At 39.4% G+C, this 13835-nt stretch overlaps 1 protein-coding gene across 3 annotated transcripts; it reads left to right on the forward strand.

Moving 5' to 3' along the window:
- Positions 1 to 591: 591 nt before the first annotated feature.
- Positions 592 to 13208, forward strand: LOC101933079 (uncharacterized). 3 transcript variants are annotated; one of them, XM_024106283.3, is made up of 6 exons: positions 592 to 688; positions 2710 to 2835; positions 3427 to 4263; positions 4711 to 5334; positions 6090 to 7004; positions 8087 to 13208. In XM_024106283.3, exons 1-6 carry the CDS (start codon positions 682 to 684, stop codon positions 10180 to 10182), a joined length of 4605 nt encoding a protein of 1534 aa, XP_023962051.2. In that variant the 5' UTR covers positions 592 to 681; the 3' UTR covers positions 10183 to 13208. The 3 variants fall into 3 exon arrangements, with proteins under 3 accessions (XP_023962051.2, XP_065428275.1, XP_065428274.1); XM_065572203.1 differs by having other exon boundaries at positions 598 to 688; positions 2729 to 2835; XM_065572202.1 differs by lacking the exon at positions 2710 to 2835 and having other exon boundaries at positions 623 to 688.
- The last annotated feature ends 627 nt before the right edge of the window (positions 13209 to 13835 follow it).

Below are 13835 nucleotides of genomic sequence, written 5' to 3' on the forward strand. Positions count from 1 at the left end.
GTCGCACTCGGAGGCTTGCTATGTGAAAGGGGTCACCAGGACAGAAGTTTGAGAACCACTGATTTAAAGTAAAGATGTTCTGCTGTTAGGCTCACAAATACCATTCACTCACTTAATGAAAAGAGACTGATGAATTTATTTAATAAACATTATTTCTGTCGTACTTTAAATTTTAATGTAAATTCAGTTTTTTGTAATCTTCTAGAATGTGAATTTAATACAAAAAACATGGGAACCACCTTTTGCATGCTGCTTACATGATCCCAAATGTACAAACAGTTTATTCATAATGTAAAAGCATTAACTTCCACCAGCACTTATTAAATATGGGTAAATTCTAGTTGTAAACATCTCTTTCTCACGGCAGGAGTTTTCCTGTGCTGTTGGTTATGGATGAAGTGTGGAGTATCAGCTCTGCATTTTTGTATTGTGTTTTTTCTAATTCTTTTAAAATGTTACCACTAAGCTTTTTTAATGTTAGTTTTGTAACAGTCTTATTAATTCAGGAGATGACCTGTTTGAACCTGCCTCATGTTTTGTTAATCTGTAATGAATCTTAACATGCATGACTGGCCCAATTAGTGAACCATGTTTTCATGAAGCATAAATACTCTGACAAGTGATAGCTTATTGTACTCCAAGCTGACATTTTTAACAGAAAAGTCCAATGCGTTTCTGAGGATGAATTGTAAGTTCCAACTTTTATTAATTCTAGCAACAAACATTTGGATTTAAATTGTACTAGGTATTCAGTGGGAAACTAGACTTGTCAGAAATCAAATATGGCATAAATATTTTCAGGCAGTGGTCAAAATGTATTTAGGCACAATTTTTGTAAAGTAATAAAATATTAAATGAGAAAGTAATGCTCTTGTGTATAAATGGTGTGTCATATGAACTGAAATGATCAGGAAGAAAAAACATTGAAATATTACTGTAAAATGTGAACTCAGAAGTAATCCAAAAGGTTGCATGTCCTATTTATGGAAATATTGTAATTGCAGTGAATTCATTCTTGAGTTTCCCAAGTATTTTAGGTAGGAAAAATCTCTTCACCCCATTCAGGAAAGGCATTCCTTATTAGTCATAGAAGGGGTATATATATTTTTTTAAAGTAGGATGTACAATTCAATGCACAATTACTGTGCTAATGCTTGTAATCTGGATAATTGTGCACATAAAACATAATGTATCCTTTTATTTGTGGAGTTGTAGTAACTGTCTATTCAAATTAGGCATTCAATTGCCAGCCCAACTTTTTAAAAGTTAGGTTGAGAGTGTAATCAGTTTTTTTTAATGAAAGAATATATACATTTTCTGCTGCCTGAAACTGAAATCTACTTTCCACAAGACACTTTTGCCTCTTCCTTTATAGTCACCCAAAATTACTACAGTAAAGTAAATATCAGAATCAACCTTCCTCAGAAAAATACACTGAAGATTAGAAATATTTTCAAAGGTGTGTGCATCTAACTAGTTGTTTGGAGGCGGGGGGGAAGTGCAAGTATTAAACCTGACCCTAGCATTTTTTTTTTGTATTTGCTAATAATAGGGTCATATTTTTACTTGTAATATTTTTGAGTAAGTTACAGGATGAGTTTATAACCAGTGCAAATAAATCCCATGCCTGGACTTAATCTAATATGTAGTCAGGTTATACAACACAAACGCAATTGTTTATGTTCTCAGACGCTCAGAAAATGCCAGCAGTATGCTTTGGGAAGAACATTAATTGGCAGAATTTATATAGGCCAAGATATCTGCTGGAACAGGGAATGGTTGGTGATATAGAAAACAATTCAGGAAATAAGTTAACAAAATAACATATTTAGATACAGCATCTAAATATTTTCATGTTTAGTGATATGGTATCTGAATGTTTTCTACATCAATTGAGAAAATAACAGATTTTTCAAGAAAAATGACGTAATATTACAATATATACAATCCCCATTTATGATACATGGCAGCTGCGGTCCACACAGAGATTGGCCAGTTATATAGTGCTCTTTTCCATTTTACTAGCTGTTACATTGCCTCAAGAGAGCTAAAAATACCTGAAATATTTCCTTAATATTGATTTTTCCACATAAGCAATTATTGTGGTTGCCATGGGGAAGTTATGAGATGGTGAATGGAATGACAAATGGGGTGAGGTGGTGGTCTGCAAGGCAACTGCTCTAGTAAGATACAGTGCACACTATAAAATAATAAAACCGCTGCTCTGTGGGCGCATCAGTTAATAACCTGCCTATGAAGAGTGGCTGAATTAATAAATACCATATGGTGTTCTACAATATGAATGCAGAAAGTTTCCTAGAAACAATCACCATCTAACTCGTATTATCACAATGTGTCAGTCGGTAGTGTGTATTGCACTTAATGTTGCAGTAAGTTGTGCTAATTTCAGAGCAATGTTAAAAAGAACCTTTGTTTTTAAATTTTCAATAGCCAAGGGCCCTTTTTAATTAAATTACTTTTTTAAGCAGTAATTGGTATTAAGGGAGACTAAAACATTGTTACAGTGAAATGAAAAGATGACATGTACTACTCTTGGTACATAGCCTATTTATCTATAGTATCCCAATAGATACAGAGCAACTATAGGAAGTAAGTCAGAATACTGCAGGTTTAAGACGATCTTCAAAAAGAACTTTTTCTAGAATATGTGTGTTTGTGTTTGTAACTGGATTTTGTGTGTGTAAATAGGTATTTTGGCTCTTGTTAGTTTTCTTCTGCTGATTTTCCTGGAAGTAGCCCAGTCTTGTCCTCCAATCTGTAAATACTGCTCCACAGGGCTAGCAGAATGTGAGCATGTCTCGTCACTTCAGGAAGGTAAGCCTTTATCCCTCTCCTGGGCTCCCGTTGCTGCCAATTCATGGACAAGAATAGTAGTTAGTGGAATTTTAAAATTACATGTTGCTATTGAACAGTGGTGTTTTATATTTATAAGAAGAAGAACAGGAGTACTTGTGGCACCTTAGAGACTAACTGAATTTGTTAGTCTCTAAGGTGCCACATGTACTCCTGTTCTTCTTTTTGCGGATACAGACCAACACGGCTGCTACTCTGAAACCTATATTTATAAGAAATAAGTCTAAAAGTAAAAATATATTCACTTGAAAAACTATAAAAAGGAAAAAGCAATTGCCATATGAAAGAGACATTATCCAGTCCAGGTTGCGATGGGACCTATGAATACAGTAGTAGGCCATATGCCAAGTACAAAAGGATGGATATTTAGGAGAGCAGCACAGCAAGGTCGGTCTCTGAGTAGATCAGTTTCAGTCATTATGGTCTGATCCTCAGCTGTAGCCCTTTGTACTTGCCCAATGCAGTCTCATCCCAGGGCTGGTACCCAACTTAAATTACAGCCGCCTCTTGTCTTCCCGCACTTTAATTCCCAACACCTTTTTTGTACCTCAGTCTTACCAGGTTTGCCAAACTCCACAGAGAAAATACTCTTACGGCACGGAAACCTCAGCAAGATACTGCCACTGTCTTTTCAGAACTTCCCCAGGCTTCATTTGCTCTCCATAACTGGATTTCTGTTCTCTTCACTTCCAAACCTGACCTTTGGCGCAAAGGATGTCAGCAGCCTGAGGAGTTTGGATCTCAGCAGTAACTGCCTGCTGAGCTGTGGGATTGAGCCTTTGGCTTTCTCTGGCTTGGGAATCCTCGAGGAGTTGATTCTTACAAACAATGCCTTGGATACGCTGAAAAGTTCTTGGTTCTTAGAGATGACTCTGCTCACCAAACTCCTCCTTTCTGACAACAAAATTACATATCTTCCTCCAAGGACTTTTGAGAATTTGACTAAGCTGAACGAACTCATTGTGTCTTCCAATTTCATTCAGTATCTTTCCATGGACACGTTTTATGGGCTAGCATCATTGACCAAACTGGACTTATCAAGCAATGAAATCCTGTTTATTAGTAATGATGTTTTCCAGCCTTTGCAGGCCCTGACGCATCTGTGGTTGTTTAAGAATAAGCTGACTGCGCTGGCCAGCATTCCAGACTCTCTTACCTCCTTGTCTCTTAATGAAAATCCTTGGATCTGTGACTGTCCTCTGGTGAGCTCCATGCAGTTACTGAAAGACAAAGTTCAGACACCCAGTGGCCTGGTTTGCAATAGTCCGCCGAGCCTGAGGGGACGCCGTATGTTGAGTGTCGGGCCTGAAGTCTGTGCTTATCCAACTCATGCAGGAAATCTACCACAGGAAAGCACTTCAAAATTGAACTCGCTGTATGGCTTCACAGGTAAACTCTAGCAATGCAACATAGGCTGGAAGCTGTTTGTCTGCATTGTTCATAGTTCACATTACTCCAAAGGTGTAAAATATTAAAAATCTTCCATTTTTATTTGCTTAGCCTACTTTCTCATAAGCACCCAGTTGGCAGGCCTTGGGCAGGAGAGCCCCAAGCCAGGAATGGGATGCATTGTAGAACAGCAGGGAAGGGGAACTAATGGCTTGGAAGGGGATGATGCAGATCCTTAGTGAAAGTTCAGGGGATGTGGATGGATTATCAAGTGGTGCTGCAGAGCAGATGCTTTGACAGAGCTGTGTGGTGGAAAACTTGCATGGAATCTGCCTGTACCATGCTTGGTACTTGGTGCTTAATCGTAATAATAGTATCCATAAGTTTACATATAACTTAAAAAATAAAGCCATGAACGTGGTCTGACTCTCATCCTGTCTCCTGCAGGAGGACTTTTCTTTAGTTTCATCATGTGCCTGATAGTCTATTTCATCACAAAACACTGGAAATATAGCAGAGTTACTAATCAGGCAGAGGATGGACCCGTCTTACAGAAGGACTCTGTGAAAGAGTTCCCAAGAAACGTGACCGATGCCCCTTCAGTATCCCCACTTCCCCATAACTGTGTGATAAAAGCAAATAGGACAAGGGGCTTTCAGAAGGAAAGTGAAGCAGACCCAATAGAAAAAGCACTGTGTGACCATTTGAAGAACATGTTCCAATCCAGCAGAGAACATTCAGGAACAAGCTCCCCAGTGAAGATGCCTGGAGTGGCCCTGCTGCCGACTCACAGTCCCACAAGTAAACAGATCATGACGATCTGTAAAGATGGAATGGAAATTGGAAGATTAACTGAACATCCAGACAAAGCCACAAGCCCAGCACTCCCGCAAGTGGGCAACAAAAATGTGGAGAGAGCAGCTGAAATTCCCAGATGTGTCAGTGCACCAGGCTTATTTCCTAATGTGGAGAAACAACCTTCTCCAAAAAGGGACCCTGGTTTGCATTTCTCATCGTCGAGCCATGAAAAAACAATCCCGATGAGGGAGTGGATGGAGAATGGGGAACCTGGTAAGTTCAAATAAAGAGCAACGATGATTACTCAGAAATGGTGGTGAGGTTTGTAGGGTGGGAAGGTTGGGTGTTGGTCACTTTGGAACGGGAAGAGGATAGGTAGCAATAGCTTTCATGTGTGTATTTTGCAATAGTAGCCATTGCTGAGAGGCCCAGTGCTCTGCAGGGTCTCCAGGGGCCTGCTGCTGAACGAGGTGGCCCATTGTAATGGAGACTGCTGCAGGAAATCTGCTACAACAGCAGAACCAGCAAGAATCCTCAGTGATGGCTACTGTAGAATGGGAATATTGATTCGCTGAGCATTGTCCTCCCTCAGGATTTGTATATTTCCCTAGACAGTATTATAGCTCCACTGGTGAGGCATTCCTGGAAGAAAATGTTTCCCTTTTAGAATTATGTCCTTTATTTAAAAGAACATGACCTTTTATAAATAAATAAATTAAAATATTGCATGGCAGACACATACTTAAATCTCTATAACGAATCTAATGTGCTTTCTGCATTTAGTTCCTGGGCTCCATTTCCAGTTCAAGTGTGTGTGTGGGGGGGGGGGGGACGCGGGGGAGGGTGTATGTGTGCATGTGCTCAGTCTACACACTTGTGAAGAAAAGCCTTTTCATCAGTATGTTGGGGTGTTTTTGTATTTGTGTTATCGCTCAGTGGAGAGAAGTGAGATTTGTGCATATGATTAAAATATGTATTTACAATGTAGATAACTGCAGTATGTCAACTTTGTTCCCTCTGTTTTACAGCCTTGGTGAAATATTTTGAAACCCAGTGGGAAGAGCGGGCTTTGAGTCCCATTACCTGGCTTTCTGGTTCTCAATGTTCCCGGACTTTGGTAAATGTCGTTTCTCCAGCAGGAAGTGCTACACACATACAAACAGGCAGAGACCGAATTCACACCACTTCTAACAAGAGAAGTAAATCCTGGAGCCCCTTTCACTTCAACATCTTCAGTCATTTAACAGAGGCTCATGGAGATGGTGCATCTAGAAGAAATGCTGAGAATGGATTTGAGGCCAACTTGGTGCATTCAAGAAGAGACAAAGACTGCGAGACTTTATGTCAAGAACATTTTATAAAGAGTGAGTCCACAGATACTACTGAGGACAGATCCAAAGATAAAGGAATAAAAGAACCAGACTTGCAGAAAGACATCTATCTTAAGAACTGTTGCATTGCACAAAGTGAAAGCAACTATCAGAGAGAGACTACGAACACAGGGGATGTCAACCTCACTCCAGAACCTGAAGCACCAGCCAACTCCCCACTTTCAGATTTAGCCAGCCCTAGAGAACATGCTGGTGCCAGCAACCCAGATAATAAAGGCATCAAGCCTGCAGCAGAGGGAAAATTAGTTAGCCCCTTTCTTGGGAAAGAAGGTATCCATCCCCCATCTTTCTGTAATAATGATGGATTGGGAGAAGAGAGGCCCAGCTGTAGAACACCCAGGAGTGAGAAACCTGACAAAGAATCTTCCTTAAAGAATAATAAATTGACAAAAGAGAGATTTTGGAAATACCATACGAATTGCTGTAATGAATTCCAGCCCTGCCCAATTGCTCAGAAAGTATTAAAGGAGCTGAAGACTACACTTCTGACTTCGAGAGAGCAATTAGATCTGTCCACGCAGGCTCCCCCCTCTGACATGGATCTACTGAAAGGTAATGATAGACTCACCATTAACCTTTTAGTTAAACTTTCCCAGAGAAGGGGAAAGCAGAGGGCAATGAAGCAGCCCTGGAAATGACTGGAGATTAGTCACTACCATAAAGTATAGCAATGCTGCAATGCCGTTTATTCTATGCAGTGTTGATGTGGATTAAATTTACACCTAACTTTATGAAGAGGTTTTGCCTTCCGCAGCTAATGAACATCAGTCTGTGGGACTGCTCTTGTGGCAAGGGGGATATATATGAGCTAATGCTAAGAAAAAGTTTATGCCCTGTGCTGATGCTCGTGGCTGCTGACAAATGAAGCATATTGCATGCTAAAAGTCTTGGGCAGCAGTGAAAACAAGACCATGCAGGCTTTCTCTGCTTAGCATTATGCCTAAACTCCCCACTGGCAGCAGTGTGCACTGCAGTCCAGCAAGTGCTTGGATGCTACCATGTACAATGTCCAGAGCAGCAGAAATCAATTTTTAAATACAAGATTTTAAAATTTTCATGCCATTCAATAGAGGTTTTCCCCTTTCCATTCTCCTTAGATCTGTCCATCAGCTATAAAAATGAGTTAACCTTTGTTTTAGCACCTTGAAAATGTAAAGCACCACCACGCAGGGAATTTAGAAGTGTTTCACTTGTAAGTGTTTTTAATAAAAGGCAATATATTTTCAATTATTCAGTATATAATTAATTTTTGGAAATAACTGCCAAATGGTAATGGCCAGCAAACAACTTTGTGAAACTCAACTATGAAGTATACAGGTAAGGATCGTTTCAGTTGTGATCTATTGTAAGACAACAGGGGCTAATCATCACTAAATTTCAGCTACAATAACCATCAGCTAAACTCAGGCAGAAAGAGTATTTTAACACACAATTTGAAAGGGTTTTACGTCTCCTTCTGACGCATATCACTCTATCTACTGCCAGAATATTCGTGTGCAGACCACTGGTTTGTTGCTATAAATTGGGGACGTGTATTCACACACTTGGTACCAACCTGTAGAAACTGCGATAAGGAATTTTTAGCAGAATTTATGATGTGTCATGGTGTTTTGTATTTAACCTAAATCTTACAGAACAAGAAGTGACCACAACTTGCCTTGTCCAGTGTATAAACAGTGAGACGCCACTAACAAACAAATGGGAAAAGGGACACTATAGCACTTTGCCAGACGTACACGCCTCCTTTGCTCCTGATGGAATTTGCCATCAAGAGTTACCTGGAGATGACAGTAAAATTTCTTGTGGGCTTCCTCAGACAATAACTCTGCAGCTGGGCCAACAAACCAGTATATCTCACCAAGAAGCTGGTGCTGAATGCCAGTCTCTATGTAAGGCAATTGTTGAACCCATCAGTGAATTTCAAGAGAGCACTGAGAAATGCATTGTCAAAGTTCAGAGCAGGATGGTGGATAGTTTGGAGCAACTGCCGTTACGAAATGCCTCTGTTGGTGCCAATGATCTCCCGTCCAGAAGATGCGAGAATACACATAATGAACATGTTGCCCAGAACTGGAAGTCTTTGGATGCAGAAACCGATTCGGATGCACTGACACAAACATATAATACCATCAATGAGCATTTAGCAGGAGGTGAAGAAGGTTATGTTCCTGCATCTCCAAGTATTTTGGACAGAGAACTCTGCCATGTTAAATCTCTACAACTCAGCGCTATGGCATCTGTCTATACTTGCCTCCCACTCAGTGCAGATGAAAGCACTCCGGATCCTGACTCTCTAACTTCCAGTCTGAATATTAGTAAAGTTTCTTTATTGGACATTCATGAAGTTGAACGTAAAAGTGTAGCAGACAGGAAGTCCAACCGTTATTTGTCAAATGCGGTTATTTCGGTGCAGAAAACGCAAATTTCTCCAAGTGAAGAGGAAAGTGTAGGCAGATTGAGAGATGAAAGTGCTGATGCTGAATTCATGCTTAATGAGAATGAGGGAGCTCAGTTTAATATTGACGAGGAGAAAACAAAGGCATTTCAATCTGACTGTACTGAGCACAATTCGTATGAGTTAGTGACCGTTGTTAGCTCAAATGACACAGACGACCAAAAGAATATTAGGGAGCTGTTAGCCCCAAGTGACATTTTGAGGATTGAAAATAATACCTGGCATAATACAGACAACAATCCTTCTAGAAGCTGCTTGGAAAATGCCCGCAGTTCTATAGCAGCCGATCGTAATGAATGTGACGATGTTGGATGCAAAAAGGAAACTGGCCATGAATATCTCTACCAACCTGCGGCATCAAAAGGGTGCAGATCCTCTACAAATCCTTCTCTTACTATTTATGAAAGTCAAGCAGAAGAAATCAGTGTTGCAGGCTATGATGCTACTGTTTCTCACTCAGGCCATGCCTCCAGGAATACAGGAATTCAGCAATTCGCTTGTAATAAAAAGGACAAGTGTCAGCTCCAAAATATACAGGTAAATCCAAAAATGGAGAACGAACCAGATATGAAATATTCTAACTCTAAATACCACATGTTAGTGGCTGGCAACACAGATGCCAAGCTTTGTGTGGCAGGAGACGACCCCTCTGCCGGTCCATATTTAGAAAGCAGACAGCCCCTGGAGATTGGACTACGTTCTAAGACCATTTGTCTGCCAGAGCAATCTCACAGGTCTCTTCTGCCACAAGGTTCTGCGCTTTCCGACCCATGGAAGAAGGAATTGGCGCAAAACTGGAGTGAAAGTCTATCAGCAAAACAACTCAAGAAAACATATTGTTCTGTTTTCAGACTACCGACTGAAGGCTCATCTTTTGGGAAGCTTTGCCAGAATGTAGACTGCACCAATGAGCCTCCTGATCTGAGCAAGGGAACATCCTCCACTACCTCACTGACACCAAATCCGTGTTTATTGGGACAAGAAACGGAAATGCATGCAAATGGAGAGTCTTGGGCATTCAACCCTCAGCTGATGGATAAAGCCACATATTTAAGTTGCCTTTATAATCCAAAGGCACCGAGGAAACAAGCAAATGAACGAAGTGTACTTTCTAATCTCCGCTATTGTAAAATTTCAGCAAAAGTATCCTTTGGTGCGGAGGAGGAGGAAGGGAGGTCACTGTCACAAAAAAAAGAAAATGACCCAGACCAATTAACGAGTGACCATCAGTATAAACCTCCAGCTAAAAAAGTAGTCCCCACAGATAGTGACTGATGTCAGTATACTACCTGATTTGAGGCACTAGACTTTGGTAGAGCTTTGCACAGCTAAAATGTAATCAACTTGTAAAATGAATGGGTTTGTTGTGTAAATGAGGACTGTCAAAAATACCACTACTGTATTGTGCTGTAGAGATACACGTGATACTTTTCTATTACACAGTGATCTTGTACATCACTCTGGCTCTGTGTTTTCAGTCTCTTTCATTCAGAAATGTAATTTCAAGATACCTGTGTATATAATTTTTGATCTTGAACTAATCAGAAGTGTTAAACATCCCGTGAAAAACATTCAGTGGCATGCAAGTTTAGGCCTTACATTTGATGTACTCAGTGTAATAATGTACCTCAGCCAGGTGCAACCTGTTCATAGATGTTTTGGAATTAACAAAGCTTACCTGCTTTAAAGAAGGAAAGACTCACAGAATATCAGGGTTGGAAGGGACCTCAGGAGGTCATCTAGTCCAGCCTACTGCTCAAAGCAGGACCAATCCCCAGACAAATTTTTGCCCCAGATCCTTATATGGCCCCCTCAAGGATTGAACTCACAACCCTGGGTTTAGCAGGCCAATGTTCAAACCACTGAGCTATCGTTCCCTATGGGTAATGCTTAAAGATGATGGTTTGTTTTTCTTAATTTTTAAACATTTTTGGAAGCCTGTGATTGTAAATGTTTCCACCTAGTTTTTTCCCTCTTCCATTGTGGGTAGACAATGCTTTGAATGTTCTGGGAGATGGACTTTTCTCTTGGTTTTTGAACAAACAATGAGTGGTTTCTTTGGGTGACCGAGACTTTACATACTGTATGTAGGGGAAAATATAGGGCAAATTGGGTTGGACCATCTAACATTGACGGTGCAATGAAGCATCTCCTTAACAAATGACGGGGGTGAAATCTTTTTTCTGCAAGTAAGGATAAGATATTGCCCTTTATAGCCTTACTTTAAGGATTTTAATATTGTTGGTATTAGATTGATTTGGGCCGACATTTGACTGGAACACAACATTCATACAAAACATCGTTAAGTTAAGGGAGGGAGTTTTGAAAAGATTTGAATTTTTTAAAAAAAATCACAACATATATCTCACAATTTTAGAGTGCTGCAAAGTGGGCGTGGTCGCTTATCTGAGCTTTGGGATTTTGGAAGGAGATTTTCAATTGACTTCAAAATTACAGCTCGCTTCCCCTTTCTAGCCCCTTCAAAAACATCAGCTCGCTTCCCCTTTCTAGCCCCGTCAAAAACCTTTACAAAAGTGTATGCTGTTGCTGCATGCAGCTGTTTTATTTGAACTTTATTTTTTACATACCAGTGTGAAGCATCTTCACATATATTTGTACAAAAAAAAATCTCCAGTTGGCTGTCTACAGTGTATTTCAAAACATTTCACAAAAGAGGGTCCCATATGTGGAAAAACCTGGAATTGCAATATGTAATTGCTAATAAAAATGCATGCACTTGCTGACCTGGAGCAGTGTGAATTCCCTTCTGGGAAATATAGATGTGACAATTTTTTCATACATATTTTTCACACTTGGAGTCAAAAGCGCTTTTTAATAGGAAGTACATACGCGCTGTACAAATTTTTGGCTATTCAAATTTCCCTTTCAATGTTGATCTACAAATGGAGTCCATATTTGCAGTATAAAACAGTAAATGGACATAGACCATGCAAGGAATTAATTTGTCAGTAAATCTGTAAATATCATTGCCATCTCATATTTTGCTTATTTCTGCATTTCTCCCAGACTCACTGGTTTGTTTAAGCACAAACATACTCTTCAGAAAGTATGTGTTGTGGTGATTTGCTAGAGATTAGCCAAGCTAGTTCAATCAACTTCAGAGACTCGTTCCTTCTCACTCAGTAACTTTTGGACAACTGATGGGTAACCAAAAGTGCACAAAACTCAGATCCTGCAGCATGTCTGGCAATATTTTAGATACCTGTGGTTACCACAGCAGTGATGCTATCCCCAGAAGTGCCTGCCTTCTGGAGTTCACGGCATGTAGTGTTGAGAGTTCCTGTCTGTACCATCTGACTCTTTTCTATTCTATTTTCTGAAATATCAAGTAACTAGACTTGCCCTACTCAGGCAATTATTCCTCATCACTCCTGGCACATTTCTTAGACCTGAGCTATTGAGGAAAAGAAAATTAACAAACTATTCTTCTGAAGATATTTGTACTTTCCTGAAGACTGACAATATTACAACCTTCATTCTAGGGTAAGAAAATTCATAACTGCTTTCTATATACATAGGTTACTTAATTCCTCATTAATCATGCAGGCACCTTGCCCTGTTGTATAGTATTTTTAAATGACGGCCTTTATATAAAATTGTGCCTATGGCTGCCAACAACAGAGCTCAGTACTGTACTTATTGGCTGTTGGATACGCTATTTTTTCTTTCCTGAATACTTAGTTTTGTCTTCTAAATAAGAACAAAAATGAAAATAAACACCTGAAGCAATTCTATGTAACTGTGTTGTTTCATGCCTCCGACACTGGTTTGTGGTCAAGACCACTGTCAGTCGGTACGTCAGTTTTATATGTACTGTATGCCATGGACCATACTGCTGTTTCTTGCTTTCTGAACAACTGAAAAGCATTTGGAGCATTAAAACTACATACAAAGGTGGGACTTTGCCCATGATCCCCTTCTAAAACAGCCTTTTATAAGTGGACACATAATTTTCCCTTTGATGCCTTAACGTTTTCAGGAGCATTACAAAAATAAAGTATTTCATTTTTACATTAGTCTTGTAACCAATTCTAAAGAAATAGAAAATTAAACCTTTGATCTTAGAATTTCATCAGCTGTAGCTAAATATCTACAAGCGATTTTTTTTACATCTCATTAGATTTACCATAAATTTACACCATAGAAATTTGTAAGATTTTAATTTGTAAAAGCGTCATTCTTTTGTAAAATACATGTATATATTAAACAAAATGAAGCATTGTCAAAGTACCACAGAACACTGTTAAGGTTTTTGGTATTCTAATAAATCATGCATATTCTATGTGTGTTGGTTTGGGTTTTTTCTTATGTTAACCATTATGATTTAGTATACTATATTTATCATTTTTGCCAACCTAACTTACTGTTCTGCTACTCAGCTGGGTTAGCCTTAACACTTTGCCTTTTGGCACCCTTAAAATGTGATCTTTGATTTGGACATGATCACTCAAACAAATACAGTGCATCTTTTTTCAGTGTGCGTCGTGAATTCCTGTGCAATTAATTGATCATTCTGAAAACGTGCAGTATAATAAACCCTTACTTTATGACTGCACACCCACAAACTTGCATGCAGCAGTAAATAACCCCTAGTACTAAGCGCCTGATCTGTGATGACTGTTTGGCACTTCCAATTAGATTTTAACATTAAAAACATGCATGGCTGCAGGAAGTGCACTTTGTTGCACTGTCCACACATAAACTATATATTACTTCTCTCTACTTATAGAATCACTTCCTATTTACACACCTCCTCAGCTCAGGGAGCCAGTCAAATGAAAAGGAGCGTTCATCTTGCACGTACCGTAAGCAGAACATACGCAGGTAATATGCCTAGACTTGGAAGGATTTGATTTTTATCGGTAAATGTCAGTAAACATCAATTTCACAGACGAAAAAATTATTTC

The sequence above is a fragment of the Chrysemys picta genome, chromosome 18 (genome assembly GCF_011386835.1).
Source record: "Chrysemys picta bellii isolate R12L10 chromosome 18, ASM1138683v2, whole genome shotgun sequence".
NCBI classification, from domain to species: domain Eukaryota; kingdom Metazoa; phylum Chordata; order Testudines; family Emydidae; genus Chrysemys; species Chrysemys picta.

What these genes read in the sequence shown, in the direction of transcription:
- LOC101933079 (XM_024106283.3), top strand. An exon ending in TGTCTCGTCACTTCAGGAAG is followed by an intron (nt 2,836 to 3,426) that starts GTAAGCCTTTAT and finishes TTTGTACCTCAG; the next exon opens with TCTTACCAGGTTTGCCAAAC. An exon ending in GATGGAGAATGGGGAACCTG is followed by an intron (nt 5,335 to 6,089) that starts GTAAGTTCAAAT and finishes TCTGTTTTACAG; the next exon opens with CCTTGGTGAAATATTTTGAA.